This window comes from Tenrec ecaudatus, chromosome 5 (assembly GCF_050624435.1).
Source record: "Tenrec ecaudatus isolate mTenEca1 chromosome 5, mTenEca1.hap1, whole genome shotgun sequence".
NCBI classification, from domain to species: Eukaryota; Metazoa; Chordata; class Mammalia; order Afrosoricida; family Tenrecidae; genus Tenrec; species Tenrec ecaudatus.
The window spans coordinates 184,890,600-184,910,192 of record NC_134534.1 but is presented as its reverse complement, the minus strand read 5'-3'; the positions used below and the strand labels follow the sequence as shown (position 1 = coordinate 184,910,192).

The 19,593-nt window shown below is 50.9% G+C and overlaps 1 protein-coding gene across 1 annotated transcript in view; it reads right to left on the bottom strand.

The window, feature by feature from the left end:
- ERC2 (ELKS/RAB6-interacting/CAST family member 2) overlaps window positions 1-19,593 on the bottom strand; it is a 763,082-nt gene that overhangs the window by 36,345 nt on the left and 707,144 nt on the right. The window contains exon 15 of the mRNA XM_075550919.1: window positions 6,177-6,324. Within this exon, the coding sequence (XP_075407034.1) occupies window positions 6,177-6,324 (148 nt within the window). The remainder of the gene's footprint in view (window positions 1-6,176; window positions 6,325-19,593) is intronic.

Sequence of the window (19,593 nt, the reverse complement as noted above, 5' to 3'; positions counted from 1 at the left end):
ATAACTGCAAGAAATCTCTGCTACATTTGGGGGCTCTGCGGCATTTTAACCAAGAAGAACCCAAGAAGCCACAGAGGCTGTGGATTCGAAGGAGGTGAAGAGCCCGGGAGGGCTCGTTCAAAGTGGCATCATTGGCAAGAACCTACATATGGGCAAAACCCCAACCAAACTCATGGCCATGGAGCCACTTCTGACCCCCCCCACCCCCACCCCTACCCCCACCCCAGGGAGCCTGTAGGACAGGGTGGAGCTGCCCCTGTGGGTTTCGGAGCGTGTCAGTCCTCATCGGAGTGGAAAGCCTTGCCAGTGCTGCTGGGGGCTTTGAAGCACCAGAGCCACCTTTTGTACATGCAGTGTCCTGGAACACGGGAGGGAAGATTAGTGTGCTACTCTGCGGCTGTCGCACTTGGGAGTAGGCCTCATCTTTGATGCCCGCTGGTCCTGGCTGCCTGGAATATTAGCATGAGGGAAGATAGGAGGCCAATCTTGTCTAAAGAGATTAGGAATCATGATTGATCTGTGATGTCTCCATTGTTTATAAGCTGCCCCCATGGTCCCCTCCATAATTAACTGGCTTATAAATTCATATGTACATGCAACACATGAACTGACTGTCGAGTCTGCACTACCAATGGCGCTGGGACTGGAGAGGGTCAGCGAGCAAACGAGAGACATGAAGCCTTATTCTCCCAACTCCAGCAGCTCAGAGAGCTGTTGTCCAGATAATGGCAGGAACAGCGAGAGAACAGCATCCGCTGCAAGCATCCTGATGCACACATACTTCCAGAGTGTCAAATTTGGATCTGGCTCAATGGAGAATCCCAGGAAGCTCTCCTGAGAAAGAGATGCTGGCAGGCTGAGATTGGACACGCGCGTGGGCACTGCCGGAGTGAAGGGCTGCGGACGAGGGTCCTACGCAGATGAACAGCACGCACAAGGCGGGAAGTGCAGGGGTCTGAGTGTGTCTTTCTCTCAACCAAGGAGACCACGCTAGGGTTTCCAGCAGGGGGATCTAGAGGGTGATGAGGGTACACAAAAATGTATCTGTAGGAAAGATCGCTGTCCACTGGAGTTTGAGAGCAGCTGGCCGGGCCTGACCTGGCAGCCCTTGTCCAAGGGTACAGCCAGCACTGGTGGAAGGGGCATGGAGTGATGGCAGCCACGCCCCACCCGTCTGCCTCCTGATGGCCAGGAGGATGCGGGTGCGGTTAGGCGAGGCCACGGGTGGCTGTCCCCAGATCTGAGGTGAACCCCGGCATCCATTCTCCTTTGGGGCTCAGACTACAGGGCACCCCAGACTCCTTGAAGCCTGAAGCCAGGGGGTTTGAGATTGAGTTCACCTGGGCAACTGAGGCAGGGCAGTCCAGAGTGTGGGCCAAGGCTAAGGGGCTGGTGGATTCTGCTCCCTAGGGGCAGAGACCATCTGGTCTTCAGAACATAGCTCTTAGCAGACTTTGCCCAAGTATCTTGTGCCATTTCCCCCACCCCATGACTGCTCCGACCACCAGGCTCCTTGCTCACACCCGATGCATTGGCTTCGCTGCAGGCCCAGGACACACCCGCATCCTCCTGCCTCCAGGCTTCTGCACCTGCCCTGCCCTCCTGCTGGATCAAGCTCCCTGTGGCTCCTTCCCGTCTCTGCCCAAGTGTCTCCCGCCCAACATGGCTCCTTCCACGGCACTCACTCTCATGCTGACTCCTCCTTACACTTGTCCCTCTCTAAACTAGTCCAGTTGCCTTCCTTTCACCCTAGAATGTATCTACTTTTACTTATTTATGTCCTGCCTTCTCCCATCGAACAATACACTCCCCAAGGATGGGATTTCTGTCTATTTCCATCACTCCTGTATTCTAAGCACCTAGGACAGCAGTTCTCAACCTGTGGGTCTCGACCTTTTGGGGGTCAAATGACCCTTTGCAGGGGTTGCCTGGTTCATAACAGTAGCAAAATGCAGTGATGAAGTAGCAACGAAAATCTTGTGATGGTTGGTGGTCACCACCACATGAGGAGCTGTGTGAAAGGGTTGTGGCATGAGGAAGGTCGAGAACCACTGGCCTAGGAGAACTGGCAGCACAAAGCAGGCATTTGTAAAGACTTGTTGAATTGAATCCCAAAGTAGGATTCTCCCCAAGCGACCTTTCCTTTCCTGCCACTACGCTCCTGGGCGACTTGTACACCACAGCCGGAGGCCTGGGAAAGGCACTATGCCAGGACTAGTCCACAGCCCTCAGGGCTGCTTCACGAAGGCAGTGCTTTGCCAGGCTGGGTGCAAAAGCTCAGCACCTTACTGCCCTGGGTCCACCCCCAGCACTGCCACTGGGAGTGGTTGGAGGGGCGAAGTCATCAGCCTTTTGGAGTTTTGATCTTCTGAGAAATGGGGATGCTCTCCTCACTGGTGGGGGAGAAGTGATATCTGCTGTAGCTGAAGCCCTCACAGGAAGACTGGATCCCGTCAGGACTCAGGAGGTCGGCTGACCAGTGATGAAGGGGGAAAACGAGAATGCGTATAAATGTATGTGTCTATCTAAAACCCTCGGCACCGAGCCTGTGGTGTGCTAATCAATCAATTACCCACAACTACTTACTGAAGCCATCATGTCCCTGGCTTCGTCCTCCCCCGTGGAGGTTGGGAAATGAGCTGCCAGAGGTGGGTGGGCAGTGAAGGGCGAGACCTCCACATGAGAGGGGACCCGCTCCCCAGGTGACCTAAAGAGAGTGGCTTCTCTCAGGAGTCAAAATGCCCCAACCACTGCAGAGCAGACCGGGCAGGTAACGTCTGGGCCATGCTTTTCTCTCCCTTTGCCCTGGGCCCCTGACAAAACTCTGTTCTCCTGGGTTGGCCGTGCCGGTGATGAGGCCTGGGGTCGGAGACCTGTCCTCCTAGGGAGGCTCTGTGGCTGACGTCTATGGAAGTGTCTCTGAATGGGCCTGCTTGCAGGGAGCTGGGATGAGGCTCCTGGCATGTGTGCTCACTGTTTCCCAAGCCCTCGGGTTCCCCCCCCGGGTCCAAGGGAGGCTTAGGTGGCAGCATCTGTATCTGTCTGTTCTTTCCGTCCTCACTGAGGAATGTGCCTCAATAAGCTGCGGCCCGAGGTGTGTGTGAAACAGTGCTGATCAAAGAAGTGAAGCCACCTTGGAGGGCGAGTGTGGATGGTGCTGCTGCTGCCGGGAACAGTAGCTCGGACAGACACACAGCCCTTTTATGCAGAGGAGCCCTGTCATGGGAGTGGTTCCACATAGGGCTGCCAACGGCAAGGCCAGTGGTTTGAAGCCACCAGCCGCTCCATGGGATAAAGATGAGGCTCTCTAATGTAAAGACGTACAGCCTTGGAAACCCCCTCGGGCCCCCGTGGGTCAGAATTGGCTTCGCGGCAGTGAGCATGTGCTGGGTACACAGGAAGCACTTCTATGTGGGCTGTGCCTCCCAACCATGTTTCCTTTGGGCTTTTAGCTTCGCCCTGTAGATGAGAAAGCCGGTCGGGTGGGAGGTTAGTGTCCTGTCAGTGACTCTAGCTGGGCTGTCCCCTCCAGGCACTGCCTGTGCTTTGTGGAGAAGGAGGCCCTTTCAAGCCACCGTGCCACACCTAGCTGGGCAGCCCCAGCCCGGTCTCCGGCCTGCTGGGCCTCGGGGTCCCTCTGTCTCGACGTTGTGAGGAGCTGGACCTCGGGGTCCCTCTGTCTCCGGGTTGTGAGGAGCAGGATGCCCATGGCTATCACAGACTGGACCAAATCTGCCTGCCTGGGGACTCAAGCAGGGCTGCCTCTTTGTGAATGGCCGGGGCACAGCCCTGCATGGGTGTCTGGACTTCAAGTTCGCTAAGATGTTCCGCTTGTTCCCTGGAATCCCTTCTGGAACCGGCTGGGTCTGTGTGGGATGGATTGGGTCTGAGGTCTTGTAAAGGCTGCCTGACTTCAGGCCACTGTCTGCACTCTGGGTCTCAGTGGGGTCTCCAGGAGCAGCGTGGAGACGGGTCAGACCCACCCCCTACCCTGGCGCTGGGAGGACCACCATGGTATCAAACTGCCCATGACACCAGACACACGGCCTGACCCCGCGTGAAGGCCCAGCAGAGGGGGAGCTGTGGCTGGCATAAGAAGCACTCGTGCACATGTGTTTGAATCACCCCATTTACAGCAAGGAGAAGACGAACCCAAGGTGGGCAGGTGTGCAAAAGGGTTTCAACCTGAACTCACCAAGACGCCCACCCTCATCCTCTGCGGCCGCATTCTCCAAAATAGGCCCTGGGACCCTGTGTGAGCCCATGACCAGGCTTAGCCCGATGTGCCCCATGATACCCCAAACACAGTCCGTTGCCAATAGTGGAGGCTTTGTGCATTTTCTTGGGGGTTCACTGAAGGGCAACACTCAATCCTTTCTGGAATCTAGGGGTATATTTTCCAGATACCGAGAAAGGGGATGACGGGGGTGGGGGGTTGCAGCCTTAAAAAAAAAGAAAGTCCTTATGAGCAAAAGGCAGAGACCCAGGAAGCAAAAGACAAGAAGGAACCAAGGGATGGCGGAAGAAAAGGAAGATTGCAGAATGCCAGGCAGCAAGGTGACTTCAGAAGAGCTGACCAATGGGTGGCCATGAATCCAAACACACAGGCAAGTCCGAGCTATGTGATCTGACCTTCCAACACCTCAGAGACTCTAGGGTCACCACCCTCTGGAAGTCATCACACGAGGCAAAGGGCAGGGCAAGCTGTGGCACCTGTGCACCCCCACCCGCCGCGGCGGGGCAAGTGTCTCCTCAGCAGCTGACTGACCTGAGACCTTGGGTTCATGTGTGTCTTGTGGCTGGCCCGGTAGTACTCAGCCGTCCTATCTGGACTGTAGCAAGCATCACAAGTGCACGGACTATCCGAGCTCGGGGGCTGTTTCCTAGGTCTACACACCTGTGGGAGAAAGCTACAATGATTAGGTGCAGGAGGGGAGGGTGCAGGGTGCCCAGGGCAGGCGTGAAGAGGAAGCAAAAGAGGAGGCTCGTCTTGATTCTCTGTGGCCAAGTGGGTCGAGAACGCAGTGTAGAAGATGTACAACCCCGTAACAGAGAGGTCAGGTGTCAGTGGTCTGGAAACCCGGGCTGGTGGTCAGCAGGCATGCCACTCTCTGGGCGCAATGACCCATTTGGCAGTTGGCAGCAGGCTTGCTCTCTCTTAGCAAGGCAGCCCCATGAGAAACAGACCCTGTGTAAGGGCCAATCGGTGCCTTTCCTTCACGAGAAGGGAAAGGATTGGCTTGGTTATAGGGCAAGGAGGAGTCTCCCTTCTGGCTCCCTTCTACTCACCCTACACGCTGTGCTCAGCCCATACACCCCGGTCCTCAGGAAGACAGCTAGTGCAGCTAGTGGGCACCTCCATGTGGCCGCCATGTGGCATGTAGAGAGCTTCCTTGCTGCATGTGTGTGGCCCTGGCTCAGAACACGGCAGCCACTGTGTAAGACCGTCGGCCTGCAAGGCTACTTAGTAGGTCCCATAGTGCATCAGACACAAGGGCCCTCTCACAAAACCTTCCAGAAAGCAAAGGCCTTTCTGTCCAAGAGAGGCCCTGTCCCTCCTTCCTTTCCCTTGAAAGCAAAAGCAGTGGCCCCGAGAGGATGAAAACTGGAAAGGAGGCCCACGGCTGACACATGCACCTGACCGAATCACGGCAATGGCAGGTCTCCAGTCTGGGATGGCCCTACGTGGCACTGCGAGAAGTTGCTTGGCTGAGAGGTCCTGGGAGAAGCAGTTGAAGAAGCAAAGTTGGAAGTCTGGAGAGGAAGAAGCCTAAAGAATTGGATGCGGGGAGTTGTTTCTGGAGCCAGAAAGCAAGCCCGATGGAAGGCAGGAGGTCCACCAGGAGAGAAGGGGCCCAGGATGTCATGAGGAGCATCTAGCATTCGGTTGGAAGTCAAACAAAGTCCGCTGGAGAGAAGAGCGCGGTCTCTAGGGAGATGGTGTGAACCCAAAGGAGGGAAAACAGCACCGGGTGCAAATCACAGGAACCCAGGCAACATGCACATTAGCCCGGGAGAGCAGGGACACGGTATGCCAGCAACAAGGCGAGCCTTGGCACTCTTACCTGGCGCAAGCTGCTGGAGCCCACAGGATGGACATGGGGATGACGAGCAGCCACCACGGGGAGATCAGCCCGGGCCCACCCTCCAGACCCACCTTTGTCAGGAGGCCCCACCTGCTGCTTCAGCTGGTGCACCAGGCGGTCCTTTTCCCGCTTCAGGGCCATGACTTCCTCCTGTGTCTTCTTCTTCTTGGACGCAGACAATTCCAACAGGGCAATGTTCGCATCTTTTTCGCTGATGGCCGCTAGCAAGGCTTCCTGTCTGGTGAAACAGAGGGGAGGGTGGTCACCTTGTGACTCGAAGGGAAAGATGGCTTGCACCTGTAATTGGCAGGCGCCAGAGTACTGTCAGGATGGGAAAGGGGGACGGATACTGCTGAGGACAAAGGACTGCATCGACTCTCAGAGTGTGAAAAGCACTGTGGGCAAGAATCTCTAAGAGCCTCGCCCTGTGTTCTCTGAGAGAGCGGCTTTTAAGCGCTTAGTTGGTCCAATACATGTGCAAGAGAGAGGGCAGAAAAGAGAAGGGGTCATTTTGAACATTTATTACTAAGGTACTTTTCGTTATCCATCCATCTGTCTATCCATCCACCTTCCATCCCTTCCATTCATCTATCCACTCATTCATTCCCCCACCCATCCAACTGCCACGTAAACTATAGGTACTACAAAATAACACAATCCATCAAGACACCAGTTTCAATATGAAATGCTATATGAAGATTTGCTTTTGAAGGCAGGTGGATGGATTTACTTTCTGCTTCTGATACATTTCGAGATACTTCCCTGACACCCCACCAAACACTATTCCTTCCCAAGTGTTCAGTATGAATATCACCCGCCACACAGCGCAAACCCCAAGCCTCGAGGTTATTATCCTCCATCCTTCTCATTCCTTCTTCTCATGTCTGCCAACGCCCCGGCCAAGCCCTCACAACCTCCTCACTTTTACTGGAAAATGCATTTCTTGCTACCAAAGCCTTGGGGGCCTCCTGTGCTGCCTATGTGGACCGCTGGTCTCCCTGGTTCCCTGGGCCAAAGTAATCTTTAGCAACATCACAACTTTGGGATTCACCACTCTGTTGCGAGAATCAATCCATTAGCTTGGAAGTTTCCCACGCCCAAGTCACTGATGTAACTCGAGTGTGTTAGTGCGCCCGCCACACCCCCACCCTCACTCAGAGTGAGCCACAATTTATACAGATCTCAGATATTTGCTTTCTGGACTTGACACGATGACAGTGGTTCTCAACCTTCCTAAAGCTGCGACCCTTTCATACAGGTCCTCATGTGGTGGTGACCCCCAACCCTAACAGTATTTTCATTGCTACTTCATCCCTGTCATTTTGCTACTCTTATGAATCGGGAGATCATGGCCCACAGGGTGCGAACTGCTGCTCTACGACACCAGAAGCTCATGTGTCCTGTTCATCAATGACTATCAAGTTCCTGACGAGCGTCAAGCACAGGGCCTCAAAGACGTTTGCTGAATGAGCGATAAGGTCCTTCCTCTTAAGTTGTTGAAGGTAACACTGCATATCTCGTCCTGTCATTGAAAACAGTTACCATCCTCTGCTTCTAGGTTCATCTTCGATCATTTCTTACTCCGAAGAAAATGTTGTAGTTGCCACCGCCCATCTTTGCAATTCCATGCACACATCTGCCATGGAATTTAGCCTGGAACCTTCTGGAAGACTTTGGGCTGGGAAACATCTCTTCCAAGTATTTCCACCATTAGGATTGAGTCAAGTCCCATTTCTGCAACATTCTAGATAACCCAGGTGACCAACCCATAGCCCTTAAGGAGGCCACTCCAAAATTGATATTTTCCTTGCATACAAGTTGGTCACGAGTCCCTGTTGCCTTTTTAAAATCCCCCTCACCAGACCAGGCCCCCTCCAGATGTCTGTAAGAGGTAGTTGTTCACTGGATCTTGGATTGTCCTGCCTTTTCATGGCAGGGATTTGGATGGGCTTTTCTGGGCCCCACTAATGCCAGGCAGTAGGAGCTTCTGTCTGTGGTGCAGGCAGACATGTGAGCAGCAGAGCATGTCAGGAAATCGCTCGACTTTGCAGAAGAAAACCAGCGCAGGCCGATGACCGGCCAGCAGCGGCGGCATTAATATCCTGCTTCACAGAGCCGGGCTCCTTCTGGATAACATCTTGAGACAATAGATGTGCTCACCGCAGCACATCGCCACAGCAAGAAGAAGGGGCGGCATGGACTTCAGATCTGGGAGTGTACGCTCGATATCTAAGGCAAGCTCAACGGCAACACCCCCAAAGCGACTGCAATATTTTACCCAGCTCTGCGCCAAGCGGGGAGCGGGGAGGCCCCGAGGGAAGCTTTTTAATGGGATTGACCTAAATAAACCAATTTGGGAGAAGCCCAAGGAGATGGGGATGGTAGCGCATTTCACTCCTCGGAATGGACTCTTTCGAGCTTTACGCAGCCATTTGAAATGACGAGGAGGAACCCTTCGTGACATGCGCACACAGTCCTGTGTTGCCAGACAGGCCCCTGATCCTCGGTGTTTCTGCGTACGTTATGAGCAGAGACCCGGTGACCATCTCCTCCCCTTTCAAGGATGTTGGCATCATCCACAGTCTCAGAAAGAGAATTAGTATTTCTCTCCAGAGCAAACAGCACGCAGCCTTTCTTTCCCAGGCACAGACGGGTAGGCGTGCTTGCATACTTGTGTCTTCTTCCCAGAGCAAAAGGCAGGGTGCCGAGTGCGAATTAGAAGAGCTTCTGCTTTCCTAAACCCCGGATGCTCTCCTGCAGCTCTGGACCACTCCTGTTGCCTTCACAGGACTTGGGGGTGGGATGTGGACAGCGAGGCTCCAGGCTGCTCTGACATGAGCAATGAAGCTCTTTGTCCCCGGCCCAGGATTTTCTTGTCATCTGCCAGCACCCACCAAATTAAGGCAGGCTAATTGTCACCAAAGACCATCTCAGAGGCTTCGTGGTTGTCCACATGCACGTGGATGTATAAGAAGAGCCCCCAATTGGAAGGTGTATTTTTAGGAGAAAAAAAAACCCTAGATGGAAATCTACCAAATTGCTGATAGTCATAATTTCATGTGGTAGGAGGACAGGGTTTTTAGTGTGTTTATAATTTGCCACATTCTTTCTTCTTCTAACATGATATTATATAAACACAAATATATACACACACACATACCTATACTATACACATATATATACAAACACATGCATACATATATCCAAACACATAATACATGTTACATACACATACATTATATACACACATACCTATATTATACACACACATATAAACAAACACGTGCATACATATATAGAAACACATACATATATTATATACACAGATACATATATAATACACATATAAATATTATACACACATACATATTATACACACATGCACATATATTATATAAAACATACATGCATAGTATACACACATACATATATACAAACACATGCATACATCTGTTACATTCACATAGACATTATATATACACATACATACCTATATTATACACATGTATACAAACATATGCATACATATATAGGAACACATACATATATTATATACAGATACATATATAATACACACATATAAATATTCTCCAAATACATATATTATACACACATATATACATATACACACATATTACATACAAACATACATAGGTATATTATACACATATCTACATATACACACAAATACATATGTTAAATACAAGCACACACATGCATGTTATAAACTCCCATACTTGTGTTATATATGTGCATGTAATAGATACACACATGCATACATATTGACAACCGTAACTAGAGCTTTGCAGGCACAAACTTCCAAGCTTAGCAGACATGAAATGTGTTCATTTTCACACCCAGGCATTTACGTTTTGTCTCATTCCCCCCCCCCACAGGTACATGTGTGCACACGCACGCACACATGCACTGCCTGGTCCAGTCGACATCATCTCCCATATGGACAGCTGCTATCACCTGCTGATGAGCTCCCTCGTCTCTCCTTTACTTATTAATGTTTGGCCTCTCTTTACCACATTTTTCTCTTCCTTATCAACATTTGGAACTACAAAGCTTTAATAACTATTGACATCACCACCAACACTAAGAATGGTCATTGTAAACATCGTGTTCACCTGGAATGCTATTAATTTGGCAGATTTAGCATCTATTTCTTTTAACATCATCAAAAGTCCCAGTAAATGAATATCTGATTCTTAATGCTCTGTCAATCAGGAAAACATACCTCATCCCCTGAGGATCTGTGGGTGTTATCACTGAATACAATCTCGACTTCACTTCAGTCTGCTGTGGAGCCTCACCATCCTCCGAGTGACGACCGTGAAAGTGCGTGCAGGGCGCTTCTTGGAAAGGGCTCTTCACGCAAGATAATCCAGGCTGCCCTTGGCCAGCGTCCGCCATGATGTCTTGCTTTGCTAGACTCTAGGCTAACAAATCTCTGAATAACTTGAGTGTAGCAGAGCTATGTGTCTATCCGTTTGTTTATAAATCCTCAGTTTATAATTTTCCTTAAAGTACCTTGATTAAGAGCAGCAGTCACTGATTCTATTTAAATTAAAGAGTAATTAGGAGAAGATAATAAAATGCCCAGCGCCACCAAAGAACTCCTGACCAGAGTGCTCACAAAGGAGTTGGAGTGGGTAAAAGCTCTCTGCAGCCATTACCTGAAAGCGGGGCTCTTTGGGTTGTTTTAGAGCAAGGTGTTGCTTACAACTCTTTAGGAAGTTGATTAGCTATAACTAATCATTTAATTCACTGTCAGCCAATCCCACAATTGTAGATCTTCATTTAACTGGCTTTGTATCCGATCTTTTGCTTTGTGTTGCGATGTTAGGAGGGCAGGCGATGGACTTCAGCTTGAGGAACATGAACTTTATTACTCAGATGCAGGGGCTTGCCGGAGCACTGGCTGCTCCCGGAGAGGTGACAGGCTCAGAAATCCCGCACAAGGTCACTGTGGGTGGAGACAGAGGAGCTGGCGATGGGTTTACACTGGAGGCTCATTAAAGCCCTTCAATGGCCGATTACTGATGCGCTGACTGAAGTCACATAGGGATGCACACCTCTCTAAATTCACAGCACGGTCTATTTTGGAGAAAATGGCAGTCATTGAAAAAGATGAGGGAGCTTCAATTTTCCTGACGATTAGTATTACTATTTTATGCAGCAGAAAATTTGGGTTTCGTCATTCAAAACTGACACACCCACATATATGACGCTCCCCCTTCAGAAATTGACTCGAGGATGGAAAGGACCAACAATGAGATAGAAACTGAGACACGTGATGACACGTCATGATATCGTCATCTTGTGAGATCGCCTGCCAGCTTCGAGAGCAGGTGTACATTGCTTCTGGAATTGTTTCCACCCACCTGGAAAGGGCTCTTGTGAGCACGGAGCATCAGAAGCACATACGCAGAGTTGTGTGTTTGCTTACTCACAGACAACCTAGGGGACGTCTATGAGGGGGCGTCACAAAGTTGATGGAAGCACGCCAGCATCTGTGGGTTCCACGTTTCCATGAACTTTTGGATGGCCCCTTGTTCTCGTCCCCGGACAGCTTGTGGGGTTAAGGGCACGGAGGTGTCGCACAGAATTATCTTTAGAAACCATGATGCTTCAGCACACAGTTACCGAGGCGATCTGCTGATGCCCCCAAATGGAGCGTAAAATATGAAAAGGAAGCCCAAATATGCTAAGAAGGGAGATAAGATAATGCAGAGAGAAATAAATCTATAGGAGTCTGCTGAATGGCAAGCGAAGCAAGTAAACTAGACTCAGCATTTCATCAAAGCGCAGCCTCAACAAACGTAGAGAGGATCATTCCTTTAACAAATGTGGGCAACCATGGGGGGCGGTGGGGGCCCTGCACGCGCATGCATTTCATCAGGGTTAAAGAGAGATAGCAATGTAGGCAAGAGCACATGGACCGACACTCAGCTGTCACTCTGTTTGTAGGAGGTAGTCAAGAGATAGCCAATAAATGCCCTCAAAATGGTCTTAGCCACCCTGGGGGAAACAAAAGGACCCAAAAAGCCCTCCCTAGAATGAGACAAGCTAAATCTAGGTTGTGACAGAACCCTCCCTAAGAGTCCCCCGGGCCGTGACGTCACCTATCACAGTCCATTTAAAAGGGTGCGTCATACACACTTCTAGCCACGCCCTGTCAGTGCCCTTCCACTGCGGATGCTGCTCCGAGGGAGAGGGTCTCACATTAATTCTAGGAGCTGCGAATGGGCGGCGGGGGAGGCATGAAGGCCGCCTTCTGGTGGGCTTTGGTTCGAGCACGCTGGCCCATCGTCGTGAGGAACACATTCAAGTACAAAGGCAGATGCTGCAAAGAAGCGCATTCCCTTGGGAAAGATGTGCACAGTGACCCGCAGGAAGAACCTATTCTGGTACAGTGAGCAGCCACAGTCATGTCCTAATCATACCCTGGGAGGCAGAAGAACCCCAAATCCGCTCAATCAACTTTTCCCAGTTAATCACTGTTTTCTTTCTCCCCTGACCCTGAATCTTCCATCGTAAGTGCAGTAGGAGGTGACGTAAGTCAGACGTTGAGGAAAGATGCTGTTCTAAATAGCCCCTCTGTAACCCCTGGGGGGAGGCGGGCGGGGTGCTTACTGTGATCCCCGGGGTCCACGGGAGCAATGCTAGCTCGCCCCACTCGGAAAGCTGCATTTGCAAATGGCACCTGAAGGCAGGAAGGTTTTAGACATCACGCCACATCGACACCGCTTCCCAGCAGCTGCCCCTGCCCACCCGCCCGCCGGCTCCCTCCCAGGAGGTGGGGCCCAGAACGACATCTATTTGAACAAGTGCACCCTTCAGCAAGGACAAAGAACACACCAGATCCGAAAAGGCCAGGCTCTGGCAGCCCAGACTCCTTACTGTGGTTTGCACTCCTGTCGCCCACCTAAAACTGACCTCAAGACATTGTTTTCTCCAATTATGGAGAATTTTGTCTTTGAAACCTAATAGCACACGACTGGAATTTCCTAACGCAGGGCCGCAGAGTCCTACGGAAGTTCTCCACTCTGGGCATCTGCCCCTACCCTGCCCCTTACTTAGCACGGACTTGGGGAGCCCACTGGAGCATCTTGGGGTTTTTCTGAGTGCGACCAGGTGCAGTGAGCCCACGTGCCTGTATCCCATGCTTTAGGACACAGTGGTGGAGGCAGTCAACATCAGTAGGTATCTTCTACCCTGGACTCTGGGTGAGTCTGAGGTCAACTGGCTATCGGGCTTGAAAGGCCAAAGGTCAGAGGGCAATGTGTACTAGGAAGAGTTACTGCCCTGTCTGCAATCACCCGCTCATCACAGCCTTGGGAGAAGCGAGGGCAAGGCAGTGTGGGGTGGCCAGGCCCTGGCAGAGGGTGTGTGTCAGGTCTTGCTGGCTACTCTGATCATCATCTACCACAAAGGTGCTGGGACTCGACTGTTAACCCAAAGGTCGGCACTGGGACACAGCTGGCAGCAGGAGGGAGACATAGCTGCCTTCTGATGTGCTTTTGTGATGGTTACAGCCTAGAGACCCCCGAGAGTAATTCTTGTATGTCCCACGAGGTGGCTTTGTGTTAGACCTGGAATGGACCAGACCATACCAGCTTGGTTTGGGTTTTTTTTTTTTAATTATTTATTTGGGGTTTTTTTTTGTTTACTTACTTATCTTAATCATTTTATTAGGGGTGCATACAACTCATCACAATCCATACACCCATGTGTCATGCGCATTTGTACATTTGTTGCCATCATCATTTTCAAAATATTTTCTTTCCACTCGAGCCCTTGGTATCAGCTCCTCATTTTTTCTGGGCTTTTGATTTGTTTTAATCCAGCACAAGACAGAAATAATTAGCAAGGGGTAAGGTGGGGCGAGTAGGGGAGAAAGAGGAGTGAACCAATCACAATGATCAACACACTGACCCCCCCCACCTCACCCCCTGCCCCACAACCCCTCCAGGGGGATGAACAACAGAAAAAACGTGGGGGAAGGGAGACAGTGGTCAATGTAAGGTATGAAAATAATAAAACTTTATAATTTATCAGGGGGCCATGAGGGTGGAAGGTGGGGATGGAGGGAAAAAGAAAAGCTGATACCAAGGGCTCAAATAGAAAGTAAATGTTTAGGAAATACAGATGAAAACACATATACAAATATGCTTGATACAATTGATGTATGGATTGTTGTAAGAGCCCCTAATAAAAAAGTAAAAGAAAATAATAATAATTAGCAAAGGAAAACATTAGCATGATGGGCTATTGTAATTACATTAACATGTCCACACAAGTAAACCAGGGTCCCCGATCTTAAAAGTGGGGGTATTGTTCCAGTGCCCAACTTTGGAATCTCAACATGTTTTGCTTCTGTGCCGCTAGGCAGGTTGCTTCTCGGAAACGTTGGTTTTTCTAATAAATTATTCAAGAAGGACCAGAGTATCCATCTTCTATAATGTTGAGAGACTCGGCTGTGACAATACATGCCGCCTTTTGGTTATCAAGCAAGCACTTCACCAAGTGCCATCAGGTTGGTGGTTCGAATCCACCCAGAGGCCTAGTGATCTGCTCCCGTGAAGATGCTAAGCTAGGAAACCCTCTGAGCCAATCCGCTCTGTCATGTGGGATGGCTTAGGGACTGGAGGACCAGTCGGGAGTGACTAGATTGGCACCTAACCCCATGAGAAGAAAAGTAAAGTCCGGCAGTGGACCATCATTCCGTGCAATGAGAACTACACCAAGGTCCGAGATTCCGAACGCATCTCTGCGCTGTTTGCTGTAAACCAAACCATGTAAGCATGCTAGATAGAGGAGCAGATCCAAGAGAGGCCCCCGAGGTGGCTGTCTCAGAAGCCGCATGTGTGACTCATGAGCTGCCTTCTGCTTCCTAAGCAAACACTGGGGCGGAAGCCCAGCCGGGTGCACAGCCGATTCTGCTCGCCACAGGAGGGTTCTGGCCCAAAGCAGCCACGACCCGCTTGGCCAATCACAGTGGATTATCATTTGTTGGGACAGATAGGAAAGGCCACACAGAAGAGGGGAATTTTGGATTTCAGACATTGTGAGAAATGGAAACATGTTTTGCAAGCTGACCTTTGAACCCACAGGGTCAAGTGCGAAAATCGAACCAAAGTCAAACAACTTCAAAGCAAAACATTCTTATATGAAAAACAGAAAATGGAAAACACCAACAATAAATTTTAAAAATAAGAATAAATCTTTTTAGAAGGGTCTGCTTGTGAAGTAGGGAAGGCACGTGAAAGGGGGACTTTGGAGCCCAAACACTTGTGTCCTGACTGTTGTGCTCGAACAAGAACGGCTTGCGGGCAAACAGACCCCGCCAGACTCCAGAAAGCTCTCAAGACGTGGCAACCAGAAACCCAGAGGGAGGTAGCTACATGTTGCTGTGGAGCAGAGTTTTTCCCTGTGTCACTAAGCAAGCCTCTTGTCCACAGGGGATCAGTTACTACCAAGACTTTCGTCTCATGGGAGTAACTTCCTGGTTGGAAATGGACATCTCTTAGAAAGTAGATGACCTCATGGTTTATACACTGGACATCTATCCGATCAATCATTTTCTTATCATGAAGGAGGAGGTATGTGAATGTATGTATGTATGTATGATGTATGTATGTATGTGCTGGGGCTCTGGTGGCACACGGGTGACCAGCAGGGCTGTGACCCACTAGGTCAGCAGTTCAAAACCACCAGAGAGAAAGATGGGTCTCTCTATTCCTGCCAATAGTTACAGGCTTGAAAACTCACAGGGGCAGGTCCAGCCGGTCCTCGGGGGTCCCTGTGAGTCCCTATTGACTCGATGGTGAGTCTGGAGTTCTGACTGTGGTATGTATGTGTTGTTGCGTTATTGGGAGGGCCTTTGCTGATTATTTTTGACTCACAGCACCTCCCCCCCCCCACACCTATCACAGAGTAGAACTGTCTCATAGGGTTTTGTAGGCTATAATGTTTAACAGACCAAACCCCACCCCACTCCAGGCCTCTCTCCCATGAAGCCCACAGAAGACTTGCTCACAAGTCTTTACTCAAAGTCGGAAAGGGCTCTGCTGTATCTTGAACTAGAGATTCCTCTTCTTCATTTGGCCTCCCCCCCACCACTTTGTGTGTGAAAGCAAGTCTGCCTTTGCTTATGTTTACCTGGAATAGAATATCCCCATGGGCCAATTGTAATGCAAAGCCAAACAGACTGTCCTGTGGGTCTGTCCTCCTGGTGCCTGGCTCCGTGCACAAGGGGCACATGCAGGAATTTTGTTAGCACAGCATTTGAAGAAAATTGAATTAAGTTTCTGTGGATCAGGTCTTTGTAGGGAGAAATATGTAAAATTGAGTTTGTTGGCTGTGGCCCCTTTGAGGGGGTTCTTATTCCTGGGAAGGAAAGCAAAGAGCCTCTGCTCCTGCGGGGGGGTGGGGGGGGGGGTGGGTGGTGTGTGTGTGTGTGTGTGTATGTGTGTGCTGGGAGCGGGAAGCAGGGCTGGCTTCTAGGGTAAGGTGACCAGACATCCCGCTTTTTTAACAATTTTTCCCAAGTCCCGCGGTGTTTTTAAAAAGTCCAGATTTTTTTGAGAGAATGCACTACAAGCTAGAGTCTACGGTTTTTGGCTGCCATGTGGCTATTTGGCCAGGATATGAGTTTTATCAATAGTGTCCCGCTGGTGTCCCACTTTACCAGTGTTAAAATCTGGTCACCTTATTCTAGGGGGTAGGGAGGTCTGAGTGAGTGAGTGAGTGAGTAAGTGAGTGAGTGAGTGAGTGAGTGTGTGTGTGTGTCAGGAGTGGGAGGCAGGGCTGGCTTCTACGGGGTAGGGGAGCCTGACTCACAAATGGGGTCGACAATACAATGGCAGGCCATCACTTGAAGCTGGTCTCCCTTCCAGTACTGCCCCAGAGCAGAGACAATTCAGGATGACTTAGAGCAGTGGTTCTCAACCTGTGGGTCTTGACCCCTTTGGGGGTCAAAAGACCCTTTCACAGAGGTTGCCCAATCCATAACAATAGTAAAATGACAGTGAGGAAGTAGCAACGAAAATAATCTTATGTTTGGGGGGTCACCACAGCATGAGGAACTGTATGAAAGGGTCTCGCCATTAGCAAAGACAGAGTTCCTGGGGCCACGGCATCTCAGCATCCATCACAGGCCTGGGTTTCAGGTCTGCCATCTCGTGGCCACTGCTATAAGTACTGCCCTCTTCCAGGGTGTGTGTGCAGAATCTTTGTACGGTGCAGGACTGCCCAGCCCGGCTGTCCTGACTCACAGGGAGCCCAGGCAGTGGCCCAGTCCATCCTCACAATCTCTGCAGTGCTTGGGTCAATGTCTCGCCGCTTTGTGAGTCCATCCCTGAGAGGGTCTTCCTCTTATTCAGCGAACCTCTGCTGTATACTCTAAAGCAGGACCTGGGAGGATGCTTGGATCATTAAATTAATGTTTGCTAATGGGGACCACTTCATGACTCCATTTCCCATTCAAGCTCAGCCCTTTCCAGAGATCCTCCACATTCCTTAACGAAGAGCGAACCCACAAAATTACCAGTACAGCTGGGCCGGCTGAGAAGTTCTTAGAGAGATGCTGTCACATGTTTGGGGCATTTGAAGGGCTGGGGGGCATCTTTTCTTTAAGAAGTCGCTTAGCGAACTCAGTGGAGGCCTGGTAGCATAGTGACCTCACGTTGGGCTGCTAACTATAGGTCAGCGGTTTGAAACCACCAGCTGATCCTCAAGAGAAAGAGGAAGGAGGGCGCTTTCTCTACCGTAAAGAGGGACAGTCTCAGGCACCCACAGGGCAGTCTCACCCTGTCCCAGAAGGTCGCAGACACTTGTTGGCAGGGAGGCGTTTGTTTGTTTAATTTTAGTTTAGTAAACACCTACATTCCCCATGAGGGACAGAGGCGGCATTTGTGTAGGGTCATTGGTGTTTTCCGTCAGCACCCAGAATAAAATGGACTGGAACCCTGAGGTGGCTTTCTACCTGCAAACAGAGGAAATGCCTCCGGTAGTGATCTGGAATTCCCAATGAACGGGGTTAGAAGAAGACATTTCACCATTTCCAGGGAAGGTCGTGAGACGGGATTTCTGGCAGCCTTGTCTTGGCGACAGATTGCCCCAGTGCCGGCCGTGGCAGGCCATCCCACTGGGCCTGTCTGATGCCCCGGCCACTTGTGGGCGTGCCAACAGGAGAGGGAGCGCATGTCTGTGGCTTCTCTCAAGGGCCCACCAGTGTAGCGTCCTCCACCACTGACAAGAGGAGCCCGGGCTTGTCAACCACGGTCAGTGAACAACGGCAGAGCCCCAGTGAGGGGAGGTAGAAATAGGCATGTCCTCAGATCCACCAGGAGCATCGCCTTGCTAAGTCCCAGTTTCAAGAGGCATGCAGAGAACCAAGAGCGGCCGTCGGATGACGAATCCGGAAACAATGGGATCGATGACCAGATATCTGGGAATATCTGGATTCGTGCATGCATGAGATGGAGCTCTCCCTCTGAGAGGGCCTGTGAAACCAGATAGCGGCCGCAGAAGGAAAGAACCGGGGAAACTCCGGGGAAAGAATCGGGAGGAACCAGCTGCTCCACAGTGTGGCGGCCGGTGGCTCATGGAAGGGGGTCCCCACAGTGCGAGGAGAAAGCCCTGCAAGTGGGAAGCCCTGGGGTGTAAACTTCAACGCAGTCCCTAACCCACGTTGTCCCCTCAGGGGGCAGCTGCTGACCAACCACACAAGCAAGACGAAACCAAGGAGGTGGTCAGAGCGCCGTCCTTCCTCTCCTTCAGGAGAGAGCACACCTTCCTGTCGAGGTGCCCAGGGTGGACCCAGTACCGGGGAAAAGGGGGGGCAAAGGCAAACAGGACAGGCGGGATCCCTGCCTCTGAGAGCCTCACCATACAGCTGACTCTGGAGCTGCACCATGGGAAGGCGAGCTCCTCCACTCTTGAGGTTTCCTGGGAGCGCCCAGGGTCTATCAGCGTGAACTACTATGGTGTGCAATGTCTGGAAGAGAAGATACCGGGAACCTTGCTTCACCAGCCCACAGGCCACCCTAAGAATCCACATGGTGCTTCCTACTGACATTTCAAGTCTGGGGATACTTGATTCAAAAGACTCCCCCCTGGCCGCTTCCTTCAGAAGGTCCGGGCATCCCCCCGGCTGCCCTCCAACACAAACAGGCGGGCACCGCCTCCTAGCAACAGCGGTTCGATGGGAGCCCTTGTAGTAGTCGGCTGGCAACGGTCAAATCGTGGGTCCTGGGTGTGGTTCGGCCTCGGATTTTTCTTTCAAAAGCAAAACCAGTGTCATTGGTCACTTTGCTTACTTGTGCATGTATAATGCGCACAGAGTGAAACTATTAATTCTTTACCACTTCCTACTCTCAAAGATTTGTAGCTCAGACAATTTCCTCTCACAGTATCTAACTATTATCCCAAATGCTTCCAAGACTGACCCCTGGAGGCAATTAACCTGGTCCCCCGGAGACCTCCGTTACATGTA